The 26,962-nt window shown below is 36.4% G+C and overlaps 1 protein-coding gene across 1 annotated transcript in view; it reads right to left on the reverse strand.

The window, feature by feature from the left end:
* Window positions 1-1,459: 1,459 nt before the first annotated feature.
* LOC143885305 (agamous-like MADS-box protein MADS3) overlaps window positions 1,460-26,962 on the reverse strand; it is a 45,008-nt gene continuing 19,505 nt past the window's right edge. The window contains exons 3-9 of the mRNA XM_077389412.1: window positions 14,604-14,682; window positions 10,737-10,798; window positions 10,512-10,611; window positions 5,205-5,246; window positions 2,083-2,124; window positions 1,855-1,991; window positions 1,460-1,684 (exon numbers count right to left, since the gene is read on the reverse strand). Of these exons, the coding sequence (XP_077245527.1) occupies window positions 1,600-1,684; window positions 1,855-1,991; window positions 2,083-2,124; window positions 5,205-5,246; window positions 10,512-10,611; window positions 10,737-10,798; window positions 14,604-14,682 (547 nt within the window). The 3' untranslated portion in view covers window positions 1,460-1,599. The remainder of the gene's footprint in view (window positions 1,685-1,854; window positions 1,992-2,082; window positions 2,125-5,204; window positions 5,247-10,511; window positions 10,612-10,736; window positions 10,799-14,603; window positions 14,683-26,962) is intronic.

Raw genomic sequence — 26,962 nt, forward strand, 5'->3', positions numbered from 1 at the left:
AACCCGACCTGAACTCCACCCAACCCAACTTTTTCCCGAGTTGAACCCGTTGGGTTCCGGTTGAGCCCGCCCAAGTTGCACCCCTAGGCAAGGCCCCTCGAATTCGCATACACAATAGCTCCATTTCTTTCAAATGGGTTCTACATCACGAGAAATGGAGCCAATGGGAATTTATAGTGTATGGGAATCTGAGATGCATCTGCTAAACTTGCTTCTCGGCTAATATTTCTCATATTTTATGAGAATTTTGCGGAAAATCCCTAAGGCACTGTTTGGATTACAAGAAATGTTTGGAAAGAAATTTTTTCAGAATTTCATGTTCTCCATGGTTTGATTTTAGGTTGCAACTTGGGTCTGGCGGATTGGGTTTTCCAAAACCGCACCCTACCCGAGAAATTATCCCAGGTCAAATCTAATTTTTTATGGGAAAACCCAAGATTCATAAATCCGACCCTACCCAAGATAGTTTCCCAGGTTGGGCCGTGTCATGTCGAGTTTTTTATTTTTTTAGCGTAGAATAGTGACTAATTTTAAAGATTGTAGAAAGCAACAAATCTTCATACCAAAAATCACCAAAGATTGGGTAGGGTTTTTCAACCTAAAACCCGACCCAACCCATGACCTATGATTTGTAAACCCACCCAGGTTATTTTCAGGTCGGGTAAAAACCGACCCAATTTGCAACCTTCGTTTGATTACAAATGAAAAAACTAAACTTGAACCACACCAGTTCAAGATTTACTGGCCATTGAATGTTTAGTGATATCCCTCTAAAAAGCCATAATCATCTTACTTTCTTCAAAAACAAAAAGCTTCCTAAAAAAATTATTTCTTTTGCAATCCAAATAGAGTCTAAGCCAGTGTTATGATCTTTCATAAAGGAAATTATGAAAAATAATATTTTTCATGGAAATATATTCCACAGAAAATGAATTTTAAGCGTCTATTAGTTTGCAATTTTCCTTGAAATAAAAATCAATTATGGAAAAAATCATGAAAATGCGTTTAACACACACTTTGGAAAAAATCTCATGAATAAAAAATCTGAAAAAATCCCTACATCTAAAACATTATAATGTTTTTATGTACATTATAATGTTTTCATGTAGAAATAAAAAATTAAATATACTTAATCTATTTAAATTTTCAATATATTAATTGTTATAGCTATACTAATATTAAAAAATATTTAAAATTTGAGAATTGATTAAACTATTTCGACGAATCCGCAAATCTCTCTTTTTCATGTTTGTCAAATTTAACACTTGATATCTCCTAAAATCACCACGCTAATCGTCCACGTTATCTCGCGACAAAGCAAGAAACACCTAGATTGGAAAACTGGGGCATTGGGGATCAATCTGAACTGCCATTATTAGCCCAATGGATGGTCTGTTCTAGTGTGACATGTAATTTTACACCAACAGTAACAGATAATTTTATGAGAGGTTTTCAACAGTATGGAAATAACAATATATATTATCAAAAGGAAGGAGCAAATCCATGGATATATTATAGAAAGTATGCAAATAACTATACATATTCTACTTTTTAAAGTTCAAATCGATCATATAATTTATGTCTATCTGTTTAAAAGGTTCAAAGGACCCAACCCTGAATGAAGTTACTCTCGCCAGCTGTGCTCTTAGGAATGGCCGCTTCCTGAGGAACAAAGTGGTGGTACCTGTTTCAAGATATTTCATATTAGAACTGCCAATGTATGCCTTTTTTTTATTTGATGATATAAGCAAAAAAAAATAAAGATATATATATATATATATATATATATACGTTCATTTAATGTTCTGCTAGGATATGCCATAAAAACAATAGAACAGAAACAAAGAACAATACCCTATTTGTAAGGTGGGTTCACAGTTCATGGCATTGGACTGAGAAGCATGCAGAGAAAATGTGTTGTTTCCAACTACTGCGCCAGGGTCCCATGACCCTTGGATGGATGTAAATGCACCTTGCCCTGCAGCTTCAAGCTGAAATACCAACATGGGTTTGGAGGGAATTTTCATCATTATTGGAAAGAAAAGATAATTGTTTCATGAATGAGTGCAAATGTTTTGAAACCTTATTTTTGAGCTGCTGGTTTATATCTCCAAGCTGACGCTCCTGCCAATTAACCCAAAAGAATGGATATTTTTTGTTAGAATCATTTAGGAGATACAGACAGAAAGGAAAAGGAAAAGAAGAAACATAAGAGAACAATATTTCGTTAAGTCAGAAATTTAGTAAAGCTGAAAACACATGAAATAAGTCACATAACCAAACATTGTACATTTTCCAAGTCCGATAAGAAGAAAGATATCCATATTTCAAAAAAAAAAAGAAAAGAAGAAGAAGGATATCCATTTCCTATGTTTGAGATGGGCTAATATTGTTCAGAACTGGGGAATTTTGCATCTTCCAAACCTTCTGCAGTCTTCTGCTACCATGTGCAAATTAAAACAAAATAGGAAGACTCAATAGTGAGTTCAAAATAATTGTACTGGTTTCAAGTTACGTTACTGAAACACAAGTGTAAGTCTAGTCAAGTGTTTGGCATTGCTACCTACAGGAATCTATATGTGCAACATTTTCATGCACAATATGAATAAACTACTATAATAAATTGACATTAGAAAATAGCCTAAAGAAAATACATAGAAAAAAACACCAATATAGTTCCAATCAAGCTCAACAATAAAGAATTTAAAGTAGCAAATAATCAATTTAGAAAAACAATTGAAAAATATGGGTAAAATATTTCAGGAAGTCATAACCTACAAGAACATTATGCAATGAAAATTAATTGATTCCCCCAAAAAAGTTTAGAAAACCGCACAAAACAAAGAACGAAAAACAGCATGAATTGTGATTCTTGAATGTATGGAAGTTGTCTCCCAAGATAAAACTAGCAAAGTGACCCTAGAGCATAAAATGTGGGCCTTTTCCATATCTATCTTGTAGTGTCTAGTCGTCTCTATGCGTGGGCAAGTGCTGGCACAGAAAAATCACAAAAAGAAGTATCCATGTAACAGAGCAAAGTTCTAATGAAAGATGCATATTCAACTAATATAAGAAATACACAAATCAATGCAGAATAGTGCTTTTGTCTTTTATGTATCGAGAGGTGAGTTTGTCTTTTATGTATTGAGAGGTGAGTGGTTTTATGAACTAATTAAGAATATAGCTTTGGTAAGTATTAATAATCATAAATAACAATCATAAACCATGTAGTTCCCATGGTAAAAATTTTACTGGACAAAAACATTGTTACCATTATTGGTTCTTTTATGATGAAATTTGTAGCCAAGGATGTTAAATTTCATTGATTACCCTCTCCTACTGTCCCAAATAGGGTTTTCAATTTTCACCAATATGTATAAAACAGTGCCTAGTCAGTTGTTGAATTGGCTGGTTCCTCTTGGGTTTAGCCTAATAGATTCGACCAAAAGCATGAAACTCATTGAGTAAACAAAAACCTCAACCTGATCAAATAACAACTCATTCGACTTGAGTGGTGAGTCCATATCTGAGTCCAAGATTTTGATTAATTTGACCTCAACTTGGTCAAATAGCTACTCCTTCGACTTTGAGTGGTGAGTCCATATCTGAGTCCTAGATTTTTTAACATTAACTTGTAGGTTAGAAAGTATCAGCATACAATCTCATATCTTTTCAGTGTATTTTGGTAACTCATGGTGATTAGTCATAAGAAATACTACAAAAGCAAGTTATAAATGAAAATACTTACTTAGAGCTAATTTGTATATTGATCTTTGGCAAATAGAATAAAATACACATAGCAGATGTTAATAGCTTAGGCCCAGAGTGCATCATGATGATGGGGGCAAAATTTTACCTCGTACATTCAACCTAGAGGGGTTAGGTAGGGTTTAACATCAAATGATAGTAGCATAGGCCCAGAGTACATCGAGAATATAAATTTCATTTCCCAATAATGGAAGAACTCTGCACTAGAAGTAAAGTCCCAAGTAACTAAATTGTTACAAGACACATGGAAATTTTACAGCCTATGTACTAGAAACTCTCTTAAAGGATGTGGGAACTCTCTTAAAGGATGTGGGCTTTACTCCTTTATAGTTCTCTGTTCCGTCAAGTACTGTCAAGTGTAGTTCCGTGTAGTCATGATCGCTCTTTGTCTTCTCTGATCTTCTCTTCTCTCTCCTTCGTGCCTATCCACTAGAAACTCTCTTAAAGGATGTGGGCGATCTCTAAAAATGCAAACTCATGTTCCATTTCTCTCAAGACAAGAGACACCAAAATAAAGGACTCTTTCTCAGCCCACGATATAGCCTTTAGTGTCTTATGCCTATTTGATGGAAGGGTTCAGATAAGGCAGGAATCTAGTGCCATTTTATAGGGCTAACAAAGTAACTAATCACTTCTCAATAGCATGAGCTGAGGCTACTAGGCTTGCACAGTGTAGGATGGCTACACCTTCATCATTTGCCAAATGGATAGTTATGTGAGTTGTATTCTGCAAAGGTTCACTGCATTGGAACCAAGTGTTACTTTTCTCCATGCATTGTAGATTGTTCCTAGGTTGAATAACTTAGTATTTCAATTGCCCATGCATTGCAGGTTGTTCCTATGTTGCATTAACTTGTCCTAAGTCTTTAATGCTTGCCTATATAAGCTAAAGGGGCTGGTTCATGTAGGGCACCTTTGATTTAGACGATATTTTATATTTGTAAGCTTTGAAGGTTGTACTTTGAAGGAATATGGAGGGGACATCCATCATATCTTCCATTCAAATTTTTAGGCAGTGTCAAATGTTTTTTTTTAATGGTTAAATGTTGTTTCATCTTTAACATTGCGATTCTTTTTATCCCCTTCACCTCTTGTTTGATATTTTTAACCCAAGTTCTAGTTATAAGTGTCAAACTTGCATCACTATATCAGTTCATTTGAATATTAAACAATCAATTCACAATCTTTGGTTTTAAAGTTTCCATATGTATGGAAAGACAATGCCAACATGTAAATTCCACATAAGTTGTTTTTAGTCATTTCATAGACATTTAAAAAACCACCTACGATCCTCATTGCCACAAGTTGTTGACGACATAAAAGAGGCGTTGAATTGATATATGACAACATAAATGTCATAAATGGGATGCACTTGCATGTTAAAATTGGTAATGCAATGCCAAATGTTAGATTCAGTTTCCAACTAAAATACATACCTTTTTGCGGAGTTCTTCCATCTGCTCTATCATTATTTGTGTCTGCATTAAGAACAATATATACAAATTATCATCTTCCCTACATTTTTCAAGTATTTGAGAATATGCAGAACAATATATACACATTATCATCTAGCCTACATTTTTCAAGTATTGGAGAAATCTTTTATGCATTGCTGTTCATAGAAATGGTATTGTCCTTCAAGAAAATGCTACATTGCATGTGAAAAGGATGAAAAAAAATTAGATCTGAATGATAATTACAAATGCATAAAGCCCCTTTCAGTCGGCAGTTTCAGGCCGCATGGTGATCTCCACATTCGAACACATGTACTTATGCAATTAGGGCTCCTCTATAACCAAAACCATATCGTAAATATTAGATTCATGCAAACATAAAATGTTCACATTTGCGGGATGCTTTCATTCATTTTTCTAGACACGAAAAGTGATACTTGTCAGATTATGCAAATACCTCATCAAATTTGAGACTTATTGATGGAGGACTGAACAGGGAAAGAGAAATTGAGGAAAGAGGAGAAGAGAAGAAGAGGAGAAGAATAGAGGACGAATAGGAGAAGAAAGAAATCTGAGGGAGAAGCTCTCAATTCAATTAATCATCCAAAAGTTAATAGACCCTAATACATTGAGGCCTGTATATAGGCAATGGGATAGAAATAAAATTCAATGGAAAATAAAAGCCCGAAAACTAAAAATATGGAAATAAAATCCTAGAAACTAAATAACATGGAAAACTAAAACATGTAAATAAATATTAATGGGCAAATATGCTTCTTATTGGGCCTACTATCCGCATCACTTATTCACTTAGTTAAAAGCTTTTTAGAAGTATGGAGTGGCAATATAGAACGACCAAAGCAAAGAGAAACTGTAATACACATATAAGGATCATGTGTTATGAATGTATATACGTATATCTGTCTCTCTCTCTATATATGTGTGTGTGTGTGTGTGTGTGTCTATATCCTCATTAGTAGGAAATTTGTTGCATCTATAATTTTTCTTTACATACATGTAAGCACAACCACATATATTTCTAGGGATCATAGGCCGTAGCAACTAGCAAGAAACCCTTAGTTTGAATCATTATGAAATGAGCTTAATCTCTGCCACATCATATGAAAAAATATTGATTACATCTTCCAAACGTAAACAATAAAATTCGTTCTATTGAATTAAAAAACTCACCAATTAAGCATTTAAGACGTGTTGCTCCAACTTAAGTAGAAAAAACCAATCAGCTGGTAAAATAACTATGGTATTTCTTCAAAGTCCATGCTAATGAATCTTGTTTAACCTTTTGAACGCTCTTCCGTGAAGATGTTAAAAGGCTTAAAGCTGTTCATGTGTTTTTGTGAATAAAGATCCTATCAAAATGTCCAGGTGAATCTAAGGGCACATAACATTCAATTGGTGTGATAGAAAAGTTTAAAAAACAAGCCTTTCATCTAAACTATCCACACAATTCCTTTCTGTTTATATTCATAGGCTTTTGACCTTAACTTTACTGCATCAATGTTATCTTCTAATTGGTTACTCAACAATCACTGCAATGCAAACACAAAAACTTCTTTAAATGCATAGCCTTTATTCAATTTTTTATACTATTTATAGATGCACAATGACATTATTCGGCATATTAACTAATAGCACTGTTAAGACATGCCCAGGGCAAATGTATTATTAAACTTAAAGCAGCTATAGAACTTATATTTCAAATATTCAATATGATATGCAATTGATTCTCAAAACTCTATCAATATAGAGTAACATAAAACTTCATATACAAATATAGCATATGAAATACAATATTACATGTTTTATATAAACATTTGCAAGAATATGATAGGAATACATAAAATTAGGAGGAAGAGAAGCACGTAATCAATATTTGAGATTCTAACATGTCAAGGTCAGTGTGACGTTGATATAGAATCTCGGGAATCTGACATAAACACATCTACAATTTTTTTGCATGTAAAACACGATTGACAATAACTTTCCCACATAATGCCATCATTGGGATCACAAGAACATGCATTCTAAGAAACAAATCTCACAACGAGGTTGCAGCAATTTGTAGGCTACTTATTCATGAAATTTTAATTACCAGATAATGAGCTTCTTCAAAAACCCTAGATTTTTCCCTCTTAAAAACCACCAGAATTCTCTTCAAGGAATTCAAATCATTTCAATGGTCTTTTTCATAGCTTGCAAATTGCAATCCAAATACAAGATAAGGATGTGAAGGCCATGAACATGTGGAAATGTTCTAAATAAATTTAGACGGTTTGAAGGGTGAAACCTGAAAGGGTTAAGATTGCCAACAGCACAGGATTTCCGGGTAATGGCCCATCCATAGTGGGTCAAATAGCTGAATGTTTTGGATCATCAAACAAGAGCCCCCTACTTCTATGTTATGCCCACAAATATATTTTCATGTGAGGTTACCATATAATAGCTCGAGGAAGGTTTCCAAAAAAACTCATAAAAGGCAAGGAATACTATTAGGATAGGTTTTCTAATGACATTGCCCAGCATTCACAAACAGTCCCTCTGTCCTCCCTTTCTTGGCCCTCCTTAATCCTACACTACCTTGCTGCGTATCTTGCTGTCTAGATAGTATCCTGCTGACTTTCTATCCACTCACACCACTTTGCCGGAGATTCATATTTCTAATTGGTTATTTTACTGCCTGAGTTGCACCCACTCTTATTCCATCCATATTTTAGCCTCCGGATCTACATGGTTGTGAAGTCGACTTCACTTGACCGTGTCTGCTTTAACTTCACGCTAGACTCGTGTCCTGTAGTGTAGCAAGACTAACAAGTCGTCGAGTGAATTTATGAACGAGCAACTATTATAAGCATTTCTCTCTTTTTTTATGCTGATATCTTGAACTGTCCGGAGCATTCTGGCTTCTCCATGTCTCTTGGGTCTATGACACGAAAGATCTTCGATGATGTGCTTCCTTATCAGGTGAGATCTTAACCGTACTACTTACAACCTCTCTAGACTTGATTTTGATCCATCGAGACCCTTTGGCCAGCTAATTTCCCCACATGTTTTATTCTTGAGACCAATTACCCAAGATCGGTGGTTATATGCACCCTGTACTTTACATTTAATTTGCTTTTCGTTTGTAGACAGACCATTGATATTTGCTGCCCATATCTATGAATTGTTTTCTTTTGGTGTAAATCATAGTTGCCAGAGTGGGAAACAGATTCGGGAAGTGAAACGGGAAGCGAAACAGGAAACCCAAGAAAAAAAATAGAGGGGAAACGAGAAATGCGAAATCAATAAAAATTGTACGAGAAACGTCTTAGGAAGCACATTAAAAACTTTTCCGAAACGATAGAGAAACGTTAATGAAAACGCATGTGAAACAAAAGCAAAACATGAAATATATGGTTTTGTAGACTTAAATTTTGTTAAGTTCAAATTTCTATTTGGATATTTCTTACTTTTAGTTTTTATTACTGTATACGCTGTTGTTTACCTTTTTAATATCTATTCCACAATTTTTTATGTGTTTTTTTAAAAATGATTTTCGAAAGTTTTACACATTTCCCACACGTTTCACACACATTTTCTACTGGTTTTCCATACGCTTCTCACGTGTTTCATATCTGTTTCTTATATGTTTCTCATGCATTTCGGAAACGAGTTCCCCACCTTTTAGGGGAAATGATTTCCCTACCTTTCCGAAACACATTTTAGGAGAAACAAGTTTCCCGCTGCCCAAGGAGTTTCCGGCTACTATGTGTGAGTTGTTATTGCAAAAGCATGTTTGAGATAGATTTTTAAGTTTATTGATAAATTATCTCCAACTTTAAATTAAAGTAAACTTTCTAACGAGACTTGATTAAAGTTTTATGAACACCTGATCAGAAATTGGGATTGCTTGTGCTATTTCATGTGAAGATTAACCCATTAAGCTCCAAAACGTTCTCCGAAATAATCTGTGAACCCTGGGTTTGCACTAGTAGTGTTGTACACGATGAGTAGAAAAAAGATCCAAACCTTCTACAAGGAACAAAAGAAGATGATCTTAGTTCCTTCCAAAGGGGAACACCATGTGTCAGCACCTGATGAGAAGACCGCTAGCTTATCTAGGCAAGACTTTTGAGTAAGAAGTAAACATTGTATTTGCCTTCGCAGCTAATTTAGCAACAGCTGAGCTGAGCCAGAGACACACGAGTTGCCTGAACATGCAAAGGCGGTAGTGGAAGAGTTTGTTGATGTGTTTCCAGAAGATCTCCCACCTGGGTTGCCTCCCATGAGAGATATCTAATTGTCGAAGGCAATTTTACAAAACAAGGACGAATACCATATGTCTCCAAAAGAACATGAGGAGCTTATTAGGCATGCTGAGGAGTCAATCAAGTGCGCCTTTATTAGAGACAGCATTAGCTCTTGTGCGGTTCCAGGCCCTCTTAGTGCCTGAGAAGGACGGATCTTAGAGGATGAATGTCGATAGTCAAGCCATCGGCCGAATCAACATCAAAAATTAGTTCCCTATTCCAATGCACATAGCAAGTTTGATAGGTACTTTTGACAAGAACGAGGCACAACATTGTACAGTTCCTCTTTAAGAAAACAACACTGGTAGAATAATTGGAAAAGGTTAAGGTCCAACTTTACTTGTGACTAAGAAGTTAAAACAATATGTAAGGGCCCTAATATTAATTGTAAGATAATTTTGGGCAAGGAAAATCAAGTCGAGAAAATTCTTATGAAGCGCAAAGTTTATTTAGAAAGTAGAGGATTATGTTCCAGCATATTGAAGAAAAATTCAATCACTTTCATTTTCTTGAGAAATGGACACTCAGCTTGTTTAATACTAGAATCAGAATTGAGAGAAATTTGTACAAGGGCCCAAATGAAAATGTAACTCTTGTACTTCATAATTTTAGGGCTTCCTGGCCCAAACGTCCTATTTTATTGGAATACTACTTGAAAATATCGAAGTGAGATGACATAATAAATCCAGAGGAAGTGCTACATTCACATCCACAAGTATAGGAAAATATCAGAATGTACACCCTATGTTGTATGATGAGAAGCATTTCCAATCCTTGCATAAAGTGACGACATTAGAAAAAATATATTCTCAACCAAGAAAAAAGACGTGAAGAATTTAACCAAGTTTATGCAAAAAAAGAAAAAAGGGAAAAGAGCCTAGCTGAAAGCTATACACTCTTACCATTAATCAATAAGTCAAAACTCTAAAGTACAGAAAATAATGAAAATACCACCCTTCAAAAAAAAAAATGAAAATACCTTTCTTTGACTTGCTTGAGAGAGAGCTATTTCAAGTTGTTTTTCAAGTTGTTGCAGCTCTTTCAAACTTAACGGTCCAAGATCTTCTCCAAGCAGATGCCTTGACATAAATTACAAATTATTATTTTCCATAATACTGGTAGTAAATAGCAACAATTCCTGCAAAGGAGTACAACTAACTACAGCCAAGATAGATTGTAATGTCCATAAATTTCGGAGTATAACCTTTGTGATCGTTGTAAGGATTCATATTTTGCCTTTAACTTGGACACCTCCTGGTACCAGCCCTGCATTTCCAAATCAAATAGAGAACAAATAAAAAGGATCTTCAGAATTTTACACCACAATATTTAGGTTTAATTCTCTAGCACCTGTTCAACCATCAATAAGATTAATCAACAAATAATATAGAAGTCAAGACAAGAATAACACACACACACACACACACACACACACACACAAATAGTATATACACACAAATAATATATGCATAGACACATACACACACACACATAGAGAGAGAGAGAGAGGAATGATCCAATGCTTCTAACCATTCTTCCTAGCTATAGTATGCACACTGAGTTCACGTTCACTGATAGAAACTGCTTGCATCGTGTGGCTCGCCTTAGATTGTCCATTGTCAGAAAATCAACCATTTTAACTTTTCTCTCGTTTTTTCGATGACTGAATCTGGATCATTGAGAGCTTCTATTTTTAACTGTAGTTCTTTTTTACAGATCTAGATCAAATAATAGGCATCATCTGATCATAACAAGTTTTTGGTATTAACATGACGTCTATCACATGAATGGTTTATATAAATTGTGGTCGGCCACATATGAACTCCAGAAACCAAGAAGCATGATAATACAATGCATCCAGGATGCATGTGTTGTTTTTTTAATCAAACCTAGAATATGCTGGTGTACATTTAGTAAGGAATTTGCTGGGCAATTTCCAGGAAAGCCATTTTGTGGCTCACTTTTGCAGGAGAGAATAGCCACCTCGGATGAATGAAGAACATAAAATCTGCTAAAAAGTGAGCATGTGTGGCTATGCGTGTCATCTTTCCTATATAACCTAAACCTCCACAAATCATAACCCTAACCTTAATCATAACCAATAAAATGAATGGGTTGGATCAATCAAACAAGTATGGGACTGGTGGTTTCTGAGCTCTAGCTCAGGCTGAGCACGAGCTCAGAAACCTTTCCTAATATATATATATATATGAGAAAAGTGTAGCTACACATACATGTAGCTAACTTAGCTACACCGACGGCTTAAAATACAGTGGGCCCACATTGTTTGGGTGACCTAAACCATTCATTTGATAGGCCCTCACATTGATAGCGTGTGCCCAAAAAATCAGCTCCATTGGATGATCCCAACCCTTCAAACTGTGGAGGAAAAAATGGACAGATTTGTGAAGGTTTTTACACGTCCAATTTTTGCCTCCACAAATCGTAGGGTTGGGATGATCCTATGGAGCTGATTTTTTGGGCACACCCTATCTATGTGAGGGCCCATCAAATGAATGGTTTGCATCACCCAAACAATGTGGGGCCCACTGTATTTTAAGCCGTCGGTGTAGCTAAGTTAGCTACACGTATGTGTAGCTACACTTTTCTCATATATATATATATATATATATATATATATATATATATATAGTGATAGGAGGACACTCCTCCATGACTAATGTGTTGAATGGCCAAGTCCTATGCGCATTCTGTTCGGTCACTTTAATGAGCAGCTGGGTGAACCAGTTGCCCATTAAGCAACAGGACACGCACACAACTCTCCTGTTGCGTGTATCATATTGCTTGCAACAGGACATGCACACGCGCACAAACCTCATATTGCCTGTATCCTATTGCTTGCAACAGGGGACACAGTGTGTCCTGTTGAAATTCAGCTAAAGTCTCATTTTGGCCAACTTGAGTACCAATTTCTGGAAACAACTGACAGGATTCCTAAATAGTTTGCTGGCTCTTGAACACTAATTACTAGACACAAATAGCAACAAACAGAACTACGAAAAATTTAGCTATAAAACATTTGTGTGAACAAAAAGTATGTTATTCTTAGAGATAAATAAAGCCAGAGAGATTTCTAAAACTTTTTAAGTAACTCGAAAAAGAATGATATTATTATTGAAAAAATAGAGGAACTTTTAAAAATATTGAATCTTTAAGGAATTGTATTTATGGATGAACAAAACTTTAAGAAAAAAACTAACCTAACTTCAAGAGGGTCAAAATTTATGGCTTCAAACTTTAAATAGTATTCATCACTTTTTTTTAGGATCGTGCAGTTGCAAATTAAAGCAACTGGACATGTGGAGCAATGACGGTTGGCCATTCATGATGAGAGTCATGGAGGAGTATCTTCTTATAATTTTTTGCATACATAAATATATGTTCACAACAAATTTTATGCATTAGAAACTTACCTATAAAAATATTGAGATCAAATTTTCTTCTATCAAGACTAGGTTTTACTTTAATGAAAATAGTGGGAGACTACACTTCAAGATCTAATGGCCGTTAAATACATTTCTTGAAGAAAGAAATATATTTGATTATTCATGAATAGATAAATTAACTAAAACAACTATGTGTCTTGATGCTTCTTTTGAGTCCTTAGAGTGGGACTGTAGATACGTGTCTCATAAATCCTTAAGGAGTGAGTTTTTTAGAATTTTCTTGGATTTCGATATCTTGGGCAAACAACTTTGAATTGTATAGATCAACCAAACTTTAGGAAAACAGAGGGATTTTCAAAAATACCATTCACAAGGAGAAATATTATTGTTCGAAAACAGAGGGAGGGCTTTTCAGGAAGATATAAATATTCAAGGGACTGTATATATGGATCAACTAAACTTTAGGAATAAAACCCCAAACGTCAAGAGTGGCAAAAGATGAAGGCTTGATTGCGTTCTATACTATAATCAAATAATGTTCTTAGTTTTCCTATCTGTTTTACATTATTTAAACAAACTGAAAGCAAGATTGAGTTCTATACTAGAATCATCTTGTAATCAGCTCATTCATATAATTATTATATCCATATGCAAGTATATACCAACTATAATGTTGTGGGCAAGAGTTGAGCGCAACTTCCACATACCATTCCTGTTTTTACGAAGAACACATTTGGAATATTCAATGAGATCTCTAAAATTTCCCATTTTCCTCAAAATAATAACTTTCTTTTTACTTTGACCTAGAGTTTATAAATGATAATGCTTGAATTTATCTCATATATTTGCAAATGGTAAAGCATAACATTACTGATAAACATATCGAATGTAGTCATGAAAAGTACTCCATCTTCAGTGCACAAGACAAAAATAACCCAACAAAGTTAAGGTGACATTGTTTCTCCCTAGGTCTTTTAAATGGTTTGATTTTTCAACAAAAACTTCCGTGTTCCATGATGAAGGGCTAAAACTTGCTCAAATGTACATTTGTGTATTTGATAAATTTAACTGTCAGATTCATCTGGATTCAATGAGTGTATTTGATAAATTTAACTGTCGAATTCATCTAGATTCAATAAGTATGATCAACTGTGTTCTACTTCGAAATTTAATGAAATTGCCAGCGTCTTTCTCTCTCATAATGTTATGTTTATTGCAATGAGACCACATCCTGAATTTCAAATTGCTTTCTATGCTGGTCGGTCCTCTGCGATAGTAGGTCATTATGTTCCCATGTCTTACCTTAGGGCGAGAATTATGGAGTTTATGTGAGACAACATCTGAAATTCTCAGATTCATTAGGCCATTAAGCAAGGCCGGGTGACTCGAGTTATCAGTACGTTGCCCAGCTTAAGGGGCATGTATATTCAACCTCACTACAATACTTACTAAAAATCCAACTACCTTCTACTTCCAAATTTAGTAGTGGTCCAGAGTGAATTGGAAGTTTGATTCATTTAAAGTTGAAACAAAAACAATCAAAACAGGATATTGTACCATTTTAATTCATCACATGGAGAAATCAAACACTACATGGAAGGGCTCTTTCTTCTTGTAAACTATAAATGAAACCTACATAAAAAGTAAATACGCAAAAAACAAACCTGAGTCTCACGATCACAGATATTAGTGTCTTGAGGATTGTAACAACATCGTTGGTAGCGCTCAAGGGTTTTGTTAATACTGAAAAAGAAAACAAATCATTATTGAAATGCTAAACTAATGATAAGATGGCATATTGAAACAGAGAAATCCTCTTAGTACTCATTAAAATGAAGCATCTAGAAAGCCCATATAACAAAGAATAAAAGATAATAATCCTTTAGAGATGTTGTTTATCAGTCTCAAATATGTATGAGAACTATGAACCTGCAATAAACACACCATACTCTGCAATAACAACCAATCAGAAAAAAATATCATGTATCTACTATTGATTTTTTTTAATAGGTAAGGATGAAGTTTGAACCCATGACACACACGCTTGATGATATCGGCGTATCGCCACTGGAGCCAAGAGCTCGACTTTAACTACTCAATTGTTAATAAGAAGATATGAGAACTTCCTTGAGAATTAGATTAATATTTCCTTGCTCATTTTTTATGCGTGAAACATTGGTTTATTTCAAAAAAAAAATAAAAATAAAAATATATATATATATATATATATCAATTAGTGTCATACACGTGATCCGCTCATGGGCATAAAAAACAAATGATGGAATCTGACTCATGCTTTCATTAGCACAATAGAGTGAAGAACCATGACAATAAATAGAAAGATTAGATAAGAACAGTGTGGACAAACTATCTCAGCAACAGCTTAAGCCATGGCACGATTCTGCACCTCAACACTTGATCAAGAAATAATTTCCTACTTACTTTTCTAGAAGAGGTGAGAATCCCCTAGAAACACATAAGGCCTAGCATTAAGAATGTTGATCATAAGAATATTCTATGGACCCACATCTATAAAAGCCTCCAATTGAAGTGGTGATGAAGAAGCATAACCAGAAAATCTTTCCACCTTTATAACAAAAAATTAGATGAACCGTGGTTAAGTGAACAATCCATGCCCTATCAAAAACTAAATATATGTATAAAGTAGTAGAGGAATGATAGAATGAAGGGCCCCCTTGCAAAAATCAACTCCAAGGGTACCCCTATTGGTTGATTTTTGCAAAGTTAACACGTTTTCCACATTTTTAGACGCATTTCCACATTTTTAGGCGCATTCCACTTTGTTCAGCGCTACACGCAAAACTCAACCAATAGGGGGGCCCTTGGAGCTGATTTTTGCAAGGGCAGCCTTCATTCCAATCATTCCTCAAAGTAGTAATTGCTTGAGTAAGAGAACTTAAGATTTCTGAAGTAATGCAGAAGTTGTGAATAATAATATATTGGAACACAGGCTCTCTCTTGATAGGGCAAAGCTTAACAATAAGCTCAAAGGAGTAGGGAAAGCCTTAACTATCTGGTTATCTTTTTCATCTTTCCTGAAACCATCATTTTATCAAATGGCATTTTCCCTCCGTTCTTTAATCATCATCATCCTCTTTGTTACCTCATCTATCCCAACCAGTTACTATTAAGCTTTCTCACGATAATGTCTCCTTTGGAAAGGGACATTTTACCTACACAGGGTACCATTTATTGTCTTGAGGGCTTGGTGATACCCCCTAGTGATCTTGTGAAGGTAGAGAGGGAATGATGATTGTATCAGAGAAGATCCTGCTCTAGTTCGGAACGAAATCCAAAACATTATTCTTGGTATGCCAAGCATCAATTGATTATAGCATGGAATAGCTCTACTTCTCTCCCAATATACTTGCTCAGTCTTCGATTTGATTTTTGTTCATGACTTGTGCAAGGTCATCAAGAATTCTAGACAGAGCAACATGAAGCTCATACTATCCAACTGCGTATTGAGATATGGAACACTACATATTGAGATGCAGAATAGCCAAAAAGAGAAATCATATCAACAATATCAGTAACAACCACATTATCAAGGTGCACGTTTAGGCACCTATCCAGCGAGATCAGCACAAGGTAGGTCACAACATGCCCAAGGAGGCCTTGCATAGCCCTGGTATTTTCCTCAAGCCCCATACACTCCTCCATTTCATGCTACCCCCTAGCTTAAAGACTATATGCCTGGTGGATTTCTTGAAGTCATAATCGTACAACAACAGTGTTAGAAATGAGCTAGATTTAGAAGAGAGGAAGAAGAAGAGTGAAGGATTGAGAGTTTCCACTAGGGAACTCTACATATATACGATGTATATCCCAAATACGGCAAGTGAGTACAAAGACTACAATACCCTCTATACTAGAGGTAATGACTAACTACCCTACAACATGCTATTCAACAAATAGATTGCTACTATCGAGATGATTCCCATCATTCGAAAGCCTCCCCTACCGCATTGGCACATCACATAGGTGACCTTTCAGTCACTACCATGGTTTGAAATTTTGGTTTCGGTTTTGGCCTCAGCTGAAACCGTCGGTGGAAATTTCGGCTTTGGTAGAAATTGCGGTGTATATCTTATAATTTCGGCCAAAATTTTAAAATTTTGGTTTCGGTTTCAAATTTCGGTCCCTGCCAAAATCTGGAATTTCGGACTGAAATTTCAGATTTTGGCCGAAATTTAAAACCATGGTCACAACACCTAATGAAGCTTCATGGGTTAGAGATATGGGTGCAACCCAATATATTACTTAGGTAACATGACCTCCATTCACCCTTACTCAGGTTCTATTAATATTATGGATGATGGGTCTTCCCTTTTGATCACCCATATTAGCTCTACCTTTGTTTCCCCTTCTTTTGGTTGTTCTAGTGTTCAAGATTTATATGTTGTTATTTTGTTTTCATCTACCTTGTATTCTTGTGAATAATATGTGAAAGGGGAAGTTCCTTGCTATAGGCACATAACTCATGGCAACTTATATTTTTTCATGGAGCGATCAAATTCATTGCCTTCACATTCTCCTTCCAATGCAGTCTTTTCAACATGTTTGTCTTCTGAATGGGTGCCAACTTGAGAGACATTGTGATCACCCTTTTCTTCTAGTAACAATATTAAGACAGCATTTCTATCCGAGCTTATTCATTCTAATGTTTGGGGCCCTACCCCTGTTTCTCCTTGTTTCGACTCTCATTTCCATATTATATTTTAAAGATTCTTCTCGTTTTAAGTGTATTTATTTTCAGAGACAGTCAGATCTTGTTCTCTATATTTCTTGATTTCTACACTTGTTATGGAGATTAAAGTTCATGAATCCATGGCTAGGATGTGATGGAGGTAAGGAATTGATTTATAAACAATCTCTATTATCGATTTACAGATTTTTGAATTTGTTGTGGCCTTCATAAGTATCGTTGCATTGCAAAGGCAGCCGTATCCATGTCATTTCACTTTAGGGCTACTGAGAACATATGATGTGAGGCATTCCACACAGAAATCCAGGTTAATACACGCTCCCATTGACTACTATTGGTTACGCTTGTCCCACTCGGGTACTAAATAATGTGGAGTGAGATTATTTTTCACTTAGACTGTGAGATGTGCATGTTAAGTGCCTGTTACTTCATATACTCGTTCAGAAATTCTCTCCTAATAAACACTTGCGTGTGTGGACTTAAGAAAGGTTATATATTGTCTAAAGCAAGCTTCTAAAGCATTGTTTGAAAGGTTAAATCAACATCTTCATGACAGAGAGTACAAGAGAAGTGTTTTGCGGCAGTTCATTGTTTTATAAAGATACTAGATAAGGCATAGTTCTCATACTAGTAGTTTATGCTGATGATATCATAATCACGGAAGGAGTTAATGTAGAAATTGATACGCTCAATGCATAGTAGAAAAATTGATTAAAGACCTGGAGTGATGGATGGAGAAGGGAAGAAGAGAAGGGGGAGTGTCGTGGGGAGAGAGACAGGACATGTCACTAATAAGAGAGAATGCCACTAATAAGTGAGAAACAGGGAAAATTCAATTTTTTTTTTTTGTTGTTTTATAGGTGAGGGAAAATACAATTTTACCCATGTAGACATGCATAAATACTGTAAACTCATATATCTGAATGCTCCCCCTCAAGTTAGTGCAAAGATACCACTCATGTCTTACTTTCCACTGATATGAGATAGTTTGTAGTAACTGCTTTTGTGAGGATATCTGCCAACTATGCTCGGGTAGAAATATATGAGATACATATTAGTCACTAATTGAGCTTCTCTTGTATTAAGTTACGAACAACTTAAGATACCATTTTTTAAAAGGCTATCTCAATCCCAAGAAAGTAATGCAACTTTCCTAAATTTTTTATCTAAAATTCAGATCATAGATGACTTTTCAACCAGTGAATTTCCTCGCAGTCATCACCAGCAACAACAATATCATCAACATACATGATCAGTGCAATTGTACCTCAATTTGTCAGGGTAATGAACAGGGCAAGATCAACTTGGGATTCTGAATATTCATCTTTGTTTACCACATTAACCTCTCAAATCATCATGCCCGTGGGGACTTTTTGAGACCATAATGTACTTGCTTTAATCCAGATACCTTTCCTTGTGCACTTGGAAACTGAAAACCAGGTGGTGACTGCATATAGGCCTCTTTTGCTAGATCCCCATGAAGGAAGGCATTTGTGACGTCTAGTTGGTGAAGAGACCAATCGAGGTTAATTGTGACAGAAAATAATACTCCGATAGAATTCATTTTGGGAACCGAGGCAAATGTCTCTCGGTAATCAACACCATGGGTCTGTGTAGATCCTTTGGCCACAAAACAACCTTTGAACTTATCGATAATCCATCATGCTTATATTTTACAGTATACACCCACTTACATCCCACTGGTGTCTGTCCTCTATTAAGGTCCACTAATTCCCCAGTTCCATTTTTTCCTTGAGCCTCATATCCTCGTACATAGCATCCCTCTATTTAGAATGAGATAGAGCATCCACAACACTAAAAGACACATACAAAAGACAAAATATATAGAAAGGAGCAGAAAGGAGACATAAACTGATATGAAATAAAATTAGCTATAGGATAATAGTATACAAGCACGCTTTCCTTCGCAGATAGCAATAGGAAGAACAGGGTCAGTAGAATATACATCAACTGATAAAAAATTAGTAGGATCAAGAGTTGAAGGAGAAAATCTAAGATCAATCATACTTGTATCCAAAGATAGATTCCCAAGAGGTAACCGGTCCTCTTTTGACTTTCTCATTGTATAAACCTGCAAATCCTTAAGCACATTTTTTCGAATGAGAGAGATTTAAATTAAGGAAAGAAAAGAGGAGAACCACATGACCGAGATGGTCAGTTCAAAGAAAACAAGAGTAGAAAAGAAAAACAAAATACGCTAAAGAAACAAGGCCCCTAAAGGAGGAAGAAAATAAAAAATCTCCAAGCGATCTCTCCAGACCCCTGCTAACCTATAAGCTCACTATTGGCCGGTCTCTTAAGATGATGAAAAGTATATCTGCCACTCAGTCTAGTATCTCATCGATCCTACGTACAAATCTTTAAGGATGTGGGTGACTCACATCCATCCACCAAATAACATTGAGGGAATCTCCCTCAACAATGAAACTGCCCATATCTCTGTTATCTGTGATCCTGATGCCCTGTAAGACCACCCTCATTTAAGCTTTCATTGGAGTCTGTGATCCTGATGGGGCCTGAGAAATCTCAACATATCCTTCTCGTTCCTAAGAACTTTGCCAACATCGTCCTGTCCTGGATTGCCCAAACTAGATCCATCAGATTTAAACTTCAAGTGTCCAGGCCTAGAAGGGTCCCACCTAGGTGTATGGACCTCAACCCGAACACCCTGCTAGAGCAGATATCTCTCCAACCACACCAAAGGTCGTAACTAGAGATAAGTCTGAAGCAAGGAAGGATCTTTGCCGAGGAGCACACCTCAGTAAGCTCATTATCATGCAAATTAGTATCATCCCTTCTGTCCCTTTATGTTCCTTCTGTTAAGTGAAGAGGGCAGCACAGAAGTATAAAAAGGGTTGATAACTCTTCATTAGCACTAGAACAATATGGTCTATGTAATATAATCAATATCCAAGGCAAAGTTTCATAGAACAATAAAAATAAGTATGGGGCCTATAACACCATATGTCTTGACCAGCTGAATGATGGCAATGACTGGTTGGTTTAGACTTCTAAGATCTAGTGTTTAAGGATGATGACATCAACTACGAAGACATCGATGCTGATTTGGTGGCCTTGCAAGTTAAGAGCACACAAAGGCCATTAAGTATAATGTATAGGACATAAGAAATGTGCAGGACAATGAGGAAGAAGAGGCGAATTTTAAAGAGAGGAGGTTGGGGTCTATGTTGAGTAAGGAGATGATGAAAAAAATCACAACCGTGATATATAAGATTGGACAAATAAGCAGACATTGATACGAATTTAGCAGATTTCCATTATATATATATATATATATATATATATATATATATATATATATATATATATATATATATATATATATATATGAGGAAAATGATTGTACGCTCGAGTGTACCTAACCTTAGGTACGCTCGAGTGCCAAATCACATGGGTCCCACATTTTTTTGGTCATCTAAACCATTCATTTGCAACGCCCCATCATAGATAGGGTGTGTACCAAAAATCAGCACCATTGAATCATCCTAACCCCTCCAAAACTGGAAGGCAAAATGGGCAGATTTGTGGACAAACAGTGTCTGTCCATTTTGACCTCCACAAATGGATGGGTTAGGATGATTCTATGGAGCTGATTTTTGGTATGCACCCTATCTATGATGGGGCCTTGCAAATGAATGGTTTAGATGACCAAAAACAATTGTGGGAACCATGTGATTTGGCACTCGAGCGTACCTAAGGTTAGGTACACTCGAGCATACAATCCTTTTCCTCTATATATATATATATATATATATATATATATATATATATATATATAGAGAGAGAGAGAGAGAGAGAGATGGGTGGTGGGGGGGGGGGGGGGGGGGGGGGGAAGTGTTCCTGAGCTCGAGCTCAGTTAAGCTTATCTGCGCTCGAGCTAAAAAACATATGTGGCCCCAAATTTTTGGGAGCATCCAAAGCATTCATTTGGAAGGCCCTTCCATGGATAGAGTGTGTACCAAAAATCAGATCAATAGGATCATCCTAACCCAATCAAAGGTGGAGGGGAAAATGGACAGACACTGTGTGTCCATGTTTCTGCCCATTTTTTCCCTCCACAAATGGCAGGGTTAGGATGATCCTATAGGGCTGATTTTTTGGTACACACCCTATCCATGGAATGCCCTTCCAAATGAATGCTTTGGATCACGCCAAAAATGTGGGGCCACACGTGTTATTAAGCTCAAGCTCAGATAAGCTTATCTGAGCTTGAGCTCAAGAACGCTTTTCTCATATTGCAACTTTGCATTTAACAAAAGCCCCTCTTTTATGGATTATATAGATGGTATTTAAATTATGTTGATTTTAGATAGATGTTAACTTGATATAATAAATGGTAGGTCTAATAAAGTATGAAGTTATGAGTTCCTTTAGTTTTTGCTATCTTATCTTTCTTTCTATATGTTGTTCTAATTTTAAACTATTCAACTTCCTAAATTTTTAGCACAACTTTTCCACAATGCAACACCGAAGCATTCCATTCCAGAAGAAAAATCTATTCTCAAACTGAATATATGACTGTTGTGCTTGCTACATTTGGTTTAACTTGGCTCAAGTCATTTGGAGCATGTTCACACACCAATGGGCCCTATAGTGATCAAGGCTTTCCACAAAAGTTATCACCAAACTACATAGGTTGCACCATCAGCTTTACCTCAAGCCCTTGTCACAGTCGTAGTTTTGAAAGATGGGTTAAGCAATCCCTAAACATTGTACCCCAAAGTTGCAATGGTATGGAGTCTTGGCAGAAACACCTCCAAATTTGGAGGATTTCGAAAAGCGCTAGAGACCCACATCTCAGTAGCGATTTTTATAGCAAAGTACCATCAAAAGAAGAACAAGCAATACAACAGAACCATGGATCCAAGAAGAACTTCGAGTTGAAGACAAATGGAATTAGAGTAAACCATAATAGGTGTGAGTAGACAAGAAAGCAACCGCAAAGAAAATTCCCTTTCTTTCTCTTTCACTTTCTTTTATATATGAAAATTCACAGCAGTTTGATGCCTATGCTAGTATTGTCTTGAATTTGAATTTTTGAAGCACCAGATATCCCTCTTAAGTTCAAGAAGCATATAAGCCCAAAAATCAATCCCACAGAAACAGAGAAAATCTGACATCAAAATTACAAATCCTATCTTAACATAGAGAAACTTATGAACTATAATCCGATCAGCCAGGTAGAGAATGGTTTTTATAAGTGAAGGATTGTCTTACTTGAATACAGTTGCCTAACCCTTATCTTCTCCACTTGAAAAACCATCATCTCTCTTTCACATTTTTTTCTTCTCCCCAATTCGCTAGAAACCCTTTTTATCTCCAAATCATTTTTTTTCCTCTGGAGAGACCCACGACTGCCCCAGTAGTTTCCGGAATCCCAACTTTCATGGGAAAATTTTCGGAATGAAATTTGTGAAATTACGGGGAGATGGTCATTGAAGTTCGTTGCATAAACGTATGGCGCTGTACATTCCGAAAGACTTTTTTACCCTCAAGTGCATAGAAACCGTATGAATGATATCTTTTCTTCTTCACCACCACCGAAGAGAAATTGTGGGTTGTCCATATGAATGCGCGGAAAAAATGGAAAGAGAAAGGAATGACGAGGCAGCAAAAAATAGGAATGTGTTGAGAAAATCCGTCGGGCAAATCTGATCCAATCGTTCAAATCGAATGGCTATCGGAGCTCGGCAAAATGGGAGGCTATGGAATTTGATGACGGCAATGGTGGATCTGGTGGTGGTGGACAAGGGAGTTACGGTGTTGGCGCTGTATTATGGTCCTTAATGGACCTGCCTAGGTATGGGACTAGGTACCAGCCTGGTATGGGACAGGTTTAATGAGTCTAGCCTAACATGTTTCATGAGCTTTTGGCATATTGGTTACCTACCTAACACGGTGGACCGTACCCTTTGGGCCATCAAGCAAAAGAACAACTCCCCTCTCCGCTACTATATAAGTAGCCAACTCCTGCCTCCCTTCCTGCGGAAGAAGGGTCCTCTCAAAACAAATAACAAAGGAAAAAGTGCTTCCAAGAGGTTTCGGTTCCCTTTTGAATTCATCCTGTTTGCTCAACATATTGAGCAAGGGTGGACACTTCGTGATATTGTGCCAATTCCAGTTTTGAACTACTACGCCGCCAAAGGAAATGCAACACGATAGAAGAGTTCGCTCCGCCGCGTAAGATCCTCGAACCTACCACGGCCACCATCTGCGGCCTATTTTCGTTCTCTTCTCTGCCCAGGAAAGTGGATCAAAGAATCTTGGGTCGAGTTTCACCAGACCAGCACTAACACGACCCGAAAACAACCTGGGTTGGGTTTAGAAATCATGGGTCTTGGGTTGGGTCAGGTCTTGGGTTGAAAAGTCCGATCTAACCTCGGGCCCGGTCAGGTTTAAAGGGAAAAAAACCCCTGAAACCCAATCAGACTCCTATGGGCATATCATAATATTCTTAAAAATTTCTTAAATAACATAACAAAATATTTTCCAAAATATTGATATAATTGTTTTCACTAAAGTGATCAAGTTTGTTCCATGAAAAATAGTATACTTCTTAAAGTTATGCAATTTATGACTTAGCATTAAGTCAGTTAAATTTTGTGTGTGAAGATTTGTTTTCTTCTACAACCTTGAAAATTAGTCACTCTCCTCAGCCAAACATTGCAAATCCGGCCCGACTCGAGAAACTATCTCAGCTAGGATCAGGTTTATGAATATCGGGTTTTCCAATAAAAAAACCTCACCCAACTCGATCCGAGATAATTTCTTGAGTAGAGTAGGGCTCTGGAAAACTCAGGTTTTCTCATAATTAAAAAACCTCACCCAAGCCAACCCGAGTTAATTTCTAGCATAGGGTTGGGCACCGAAAACCCGACCCACCGGAGTTGAAACCTAGGTAGCGGTCGGTTTGGCGGTGGTGTACGTGTTAGGTGTTGGGGGGGTCGGGGAGGGGGTATCGCAGCGGAAAAAGATAGGGTGGAAGAGGAGGCAACTGTCTAAGAAGCGAAAGAGGAGAGATTGTAATAAAAAAAAGGGAATCCATGCTAAGTGTAGATAGCTGGATGAGATCTCTATTGACTTGGAACAAGAAGTTTTCCTCATGTTGGTCCCTATGATCAATGATTTCAACCACCAAACATGTGAGCCACTTGTGTAATCTGCCATGCCTATCCAATAAGAAGCACTTAATTGTAACCATAAAAGGTCCAAGAGGGTGACTACAAGGCAAACTATATATATATATATATATATATATATATATATATATATATATATATATATATATATTTGATAGGTTAGGCATTCATGATGATGAATTAGATGAGGTAACAAGAAATAACTATAGAGAAGTCTTGATCATTCTACATAAAATAAACACATCGTGTGTTTTGGATACAACTAAGTGGTTGTAAAACAATATCTTTCATCAAAGATGCATGTGGTTTTACAAGATAGAGAAGATCGACTCCAACCTGATTATCAATGAGGGAAATTGGGAGAATGTGGTTTTACAAGATATAATCGAAAATTTAAATATCTCACCGAAAAAGTCCAATCTCCTGTAAGATTGTACGGTTCATAAATGAAGATAAGGTAATAGTCAACAAATGCTTATTGAAAAATCAGATAAGGATACCCTATGCTGTGAATCTCTGATGTTATTCTAATCATTGCTTTCCATCTTTTATTCAATAAACCTTAGTGATATGACCAAGAGGCTATTTACAAGGGCAAAAAAAAGAGGCTATTTACATTAACATTAGGTTAAAAACATACGTAAACTTTTGGAATGGGGACACATGGGCAATTCTTGTTGAATTATAAATGATTAAACAAACACGAGCTCCAACAGCTTAAGCTTTTGGAGTAATTGCTTGCTTCACATGGTTTTATGGCAAAGGTCTTGAGTTCAAAACTCAAACTCCTTGCTATTAAAAATTCACATGTAATGACCAACCCAGAAGAGGGGCCACATGTGCCACGTGTGGGCCAACCCTAAAATAGAGGGGCCACGCGTGAGAGGGGTTGTGTTGAAGTATAAATGATTAAACAACACCAACTCCAACGGCTTAAGATTTTGGAGTAATTGGTTGTTTCACAATTTCAGGCCTTCAAAATCAGACTGTACCTAGGCCCATTAAGGTGAAGGATAACAACTTTCTATCTATTGTCGAATTTATGGCTACGCTAAAAGATAAGGGGAAGATTTACACTGGTTGTGAAGAAGCAGAGCAATGAGTTTGGTTCAACCAACAGTTAATCAACTTCGAATAGTTGGAGCCTTTTTAATAATAATAGAAGATATTTCACATGGTCAGGAGAAGGATGAGAATTTTTCTACAAAGTCACACAGTAAAGCTTGGAGCAAAATTAAGGTTGATAACTTCCTAGCTATGCTTAATCGATGTAATCTAGTATGATTCACAACATTCTTTAAGTTTTTTCAAAGATGGTTGCTTATCGTGAAATGTCAAAGGAATGAGGAATTCAATAATGGTAATCTTATATGGATGAATCTTTACAGCAAGAGGATTTTTAAGGAAAAAGATAGAAAATTATAGACTCTGCAGATGTACTAGTTCGAGTGTTAGGGAAGATCAATGACAAACATATGTCAAATCAAGCTACAAGTTGACATGGAGGGTTCAATTGCCTTCAAATTGGCAGATTTATTTTATAGGCTTATCATGGTGGGTAGGATGATGAGAATCTAGTCTCGAGGAGGAGTCTTTTCCAACCAGGACGCAAACAATGCCCATGAGAAACCAAATCGTAGCCCATATCATAGTCCTCACAAATCACACCCAAAATCTTTTTCGAGGATATATCTTGTTTTAGGACTTAGAATTTATGCCGTTTTATTGTTTATTATTTATGTTAACAAGTTACTTGGTGTTGGGTTTTATAAGTTTTAGTATCAATAGTGAATGGTGTAGATTAGATGTTCAAAAGATTTAGCTGATTTAATAGCTAGGTGAAGTTTACTACTTTCTATGACATAAGTCGTTGTAAGAGGACTCTAGTAAGCTTTGTCGAATTGAGGGGCTTGGACTCTAATAAAGTTTTGAATTATTTTAGAGATTTTCTTCGGGAAGAGATATTTATGCCCCGTTTGATCACCAGGGACACCCAGAGCCAATGTATGTGGCAATCAAACCCACTGGATTCTTCTGACGTCAGGTACATTAGTTCCCCTTTAGTCATCGATACACTGGTGCTGGGTGTCCCTAGTGATCAAAAGGGGCGCAA

Source organism: Tasmannia lanceolata, unplaced genomic scaffold, assembly GCF_043159265.1.
Source record: "Tasmannia lanceolata isolate RefF3 unplaced genomic scaffold, GAP_Taslan_0.1 ptg000008l, whole genome shotgun sequence".
NCBI classification, from domain to species: Eukaryota; Viridiplantae; Streptophyta; class Magnoliopsida; order Canellales; family Winteraceae; genus Tasmannia; species Tasmannia lanceolata.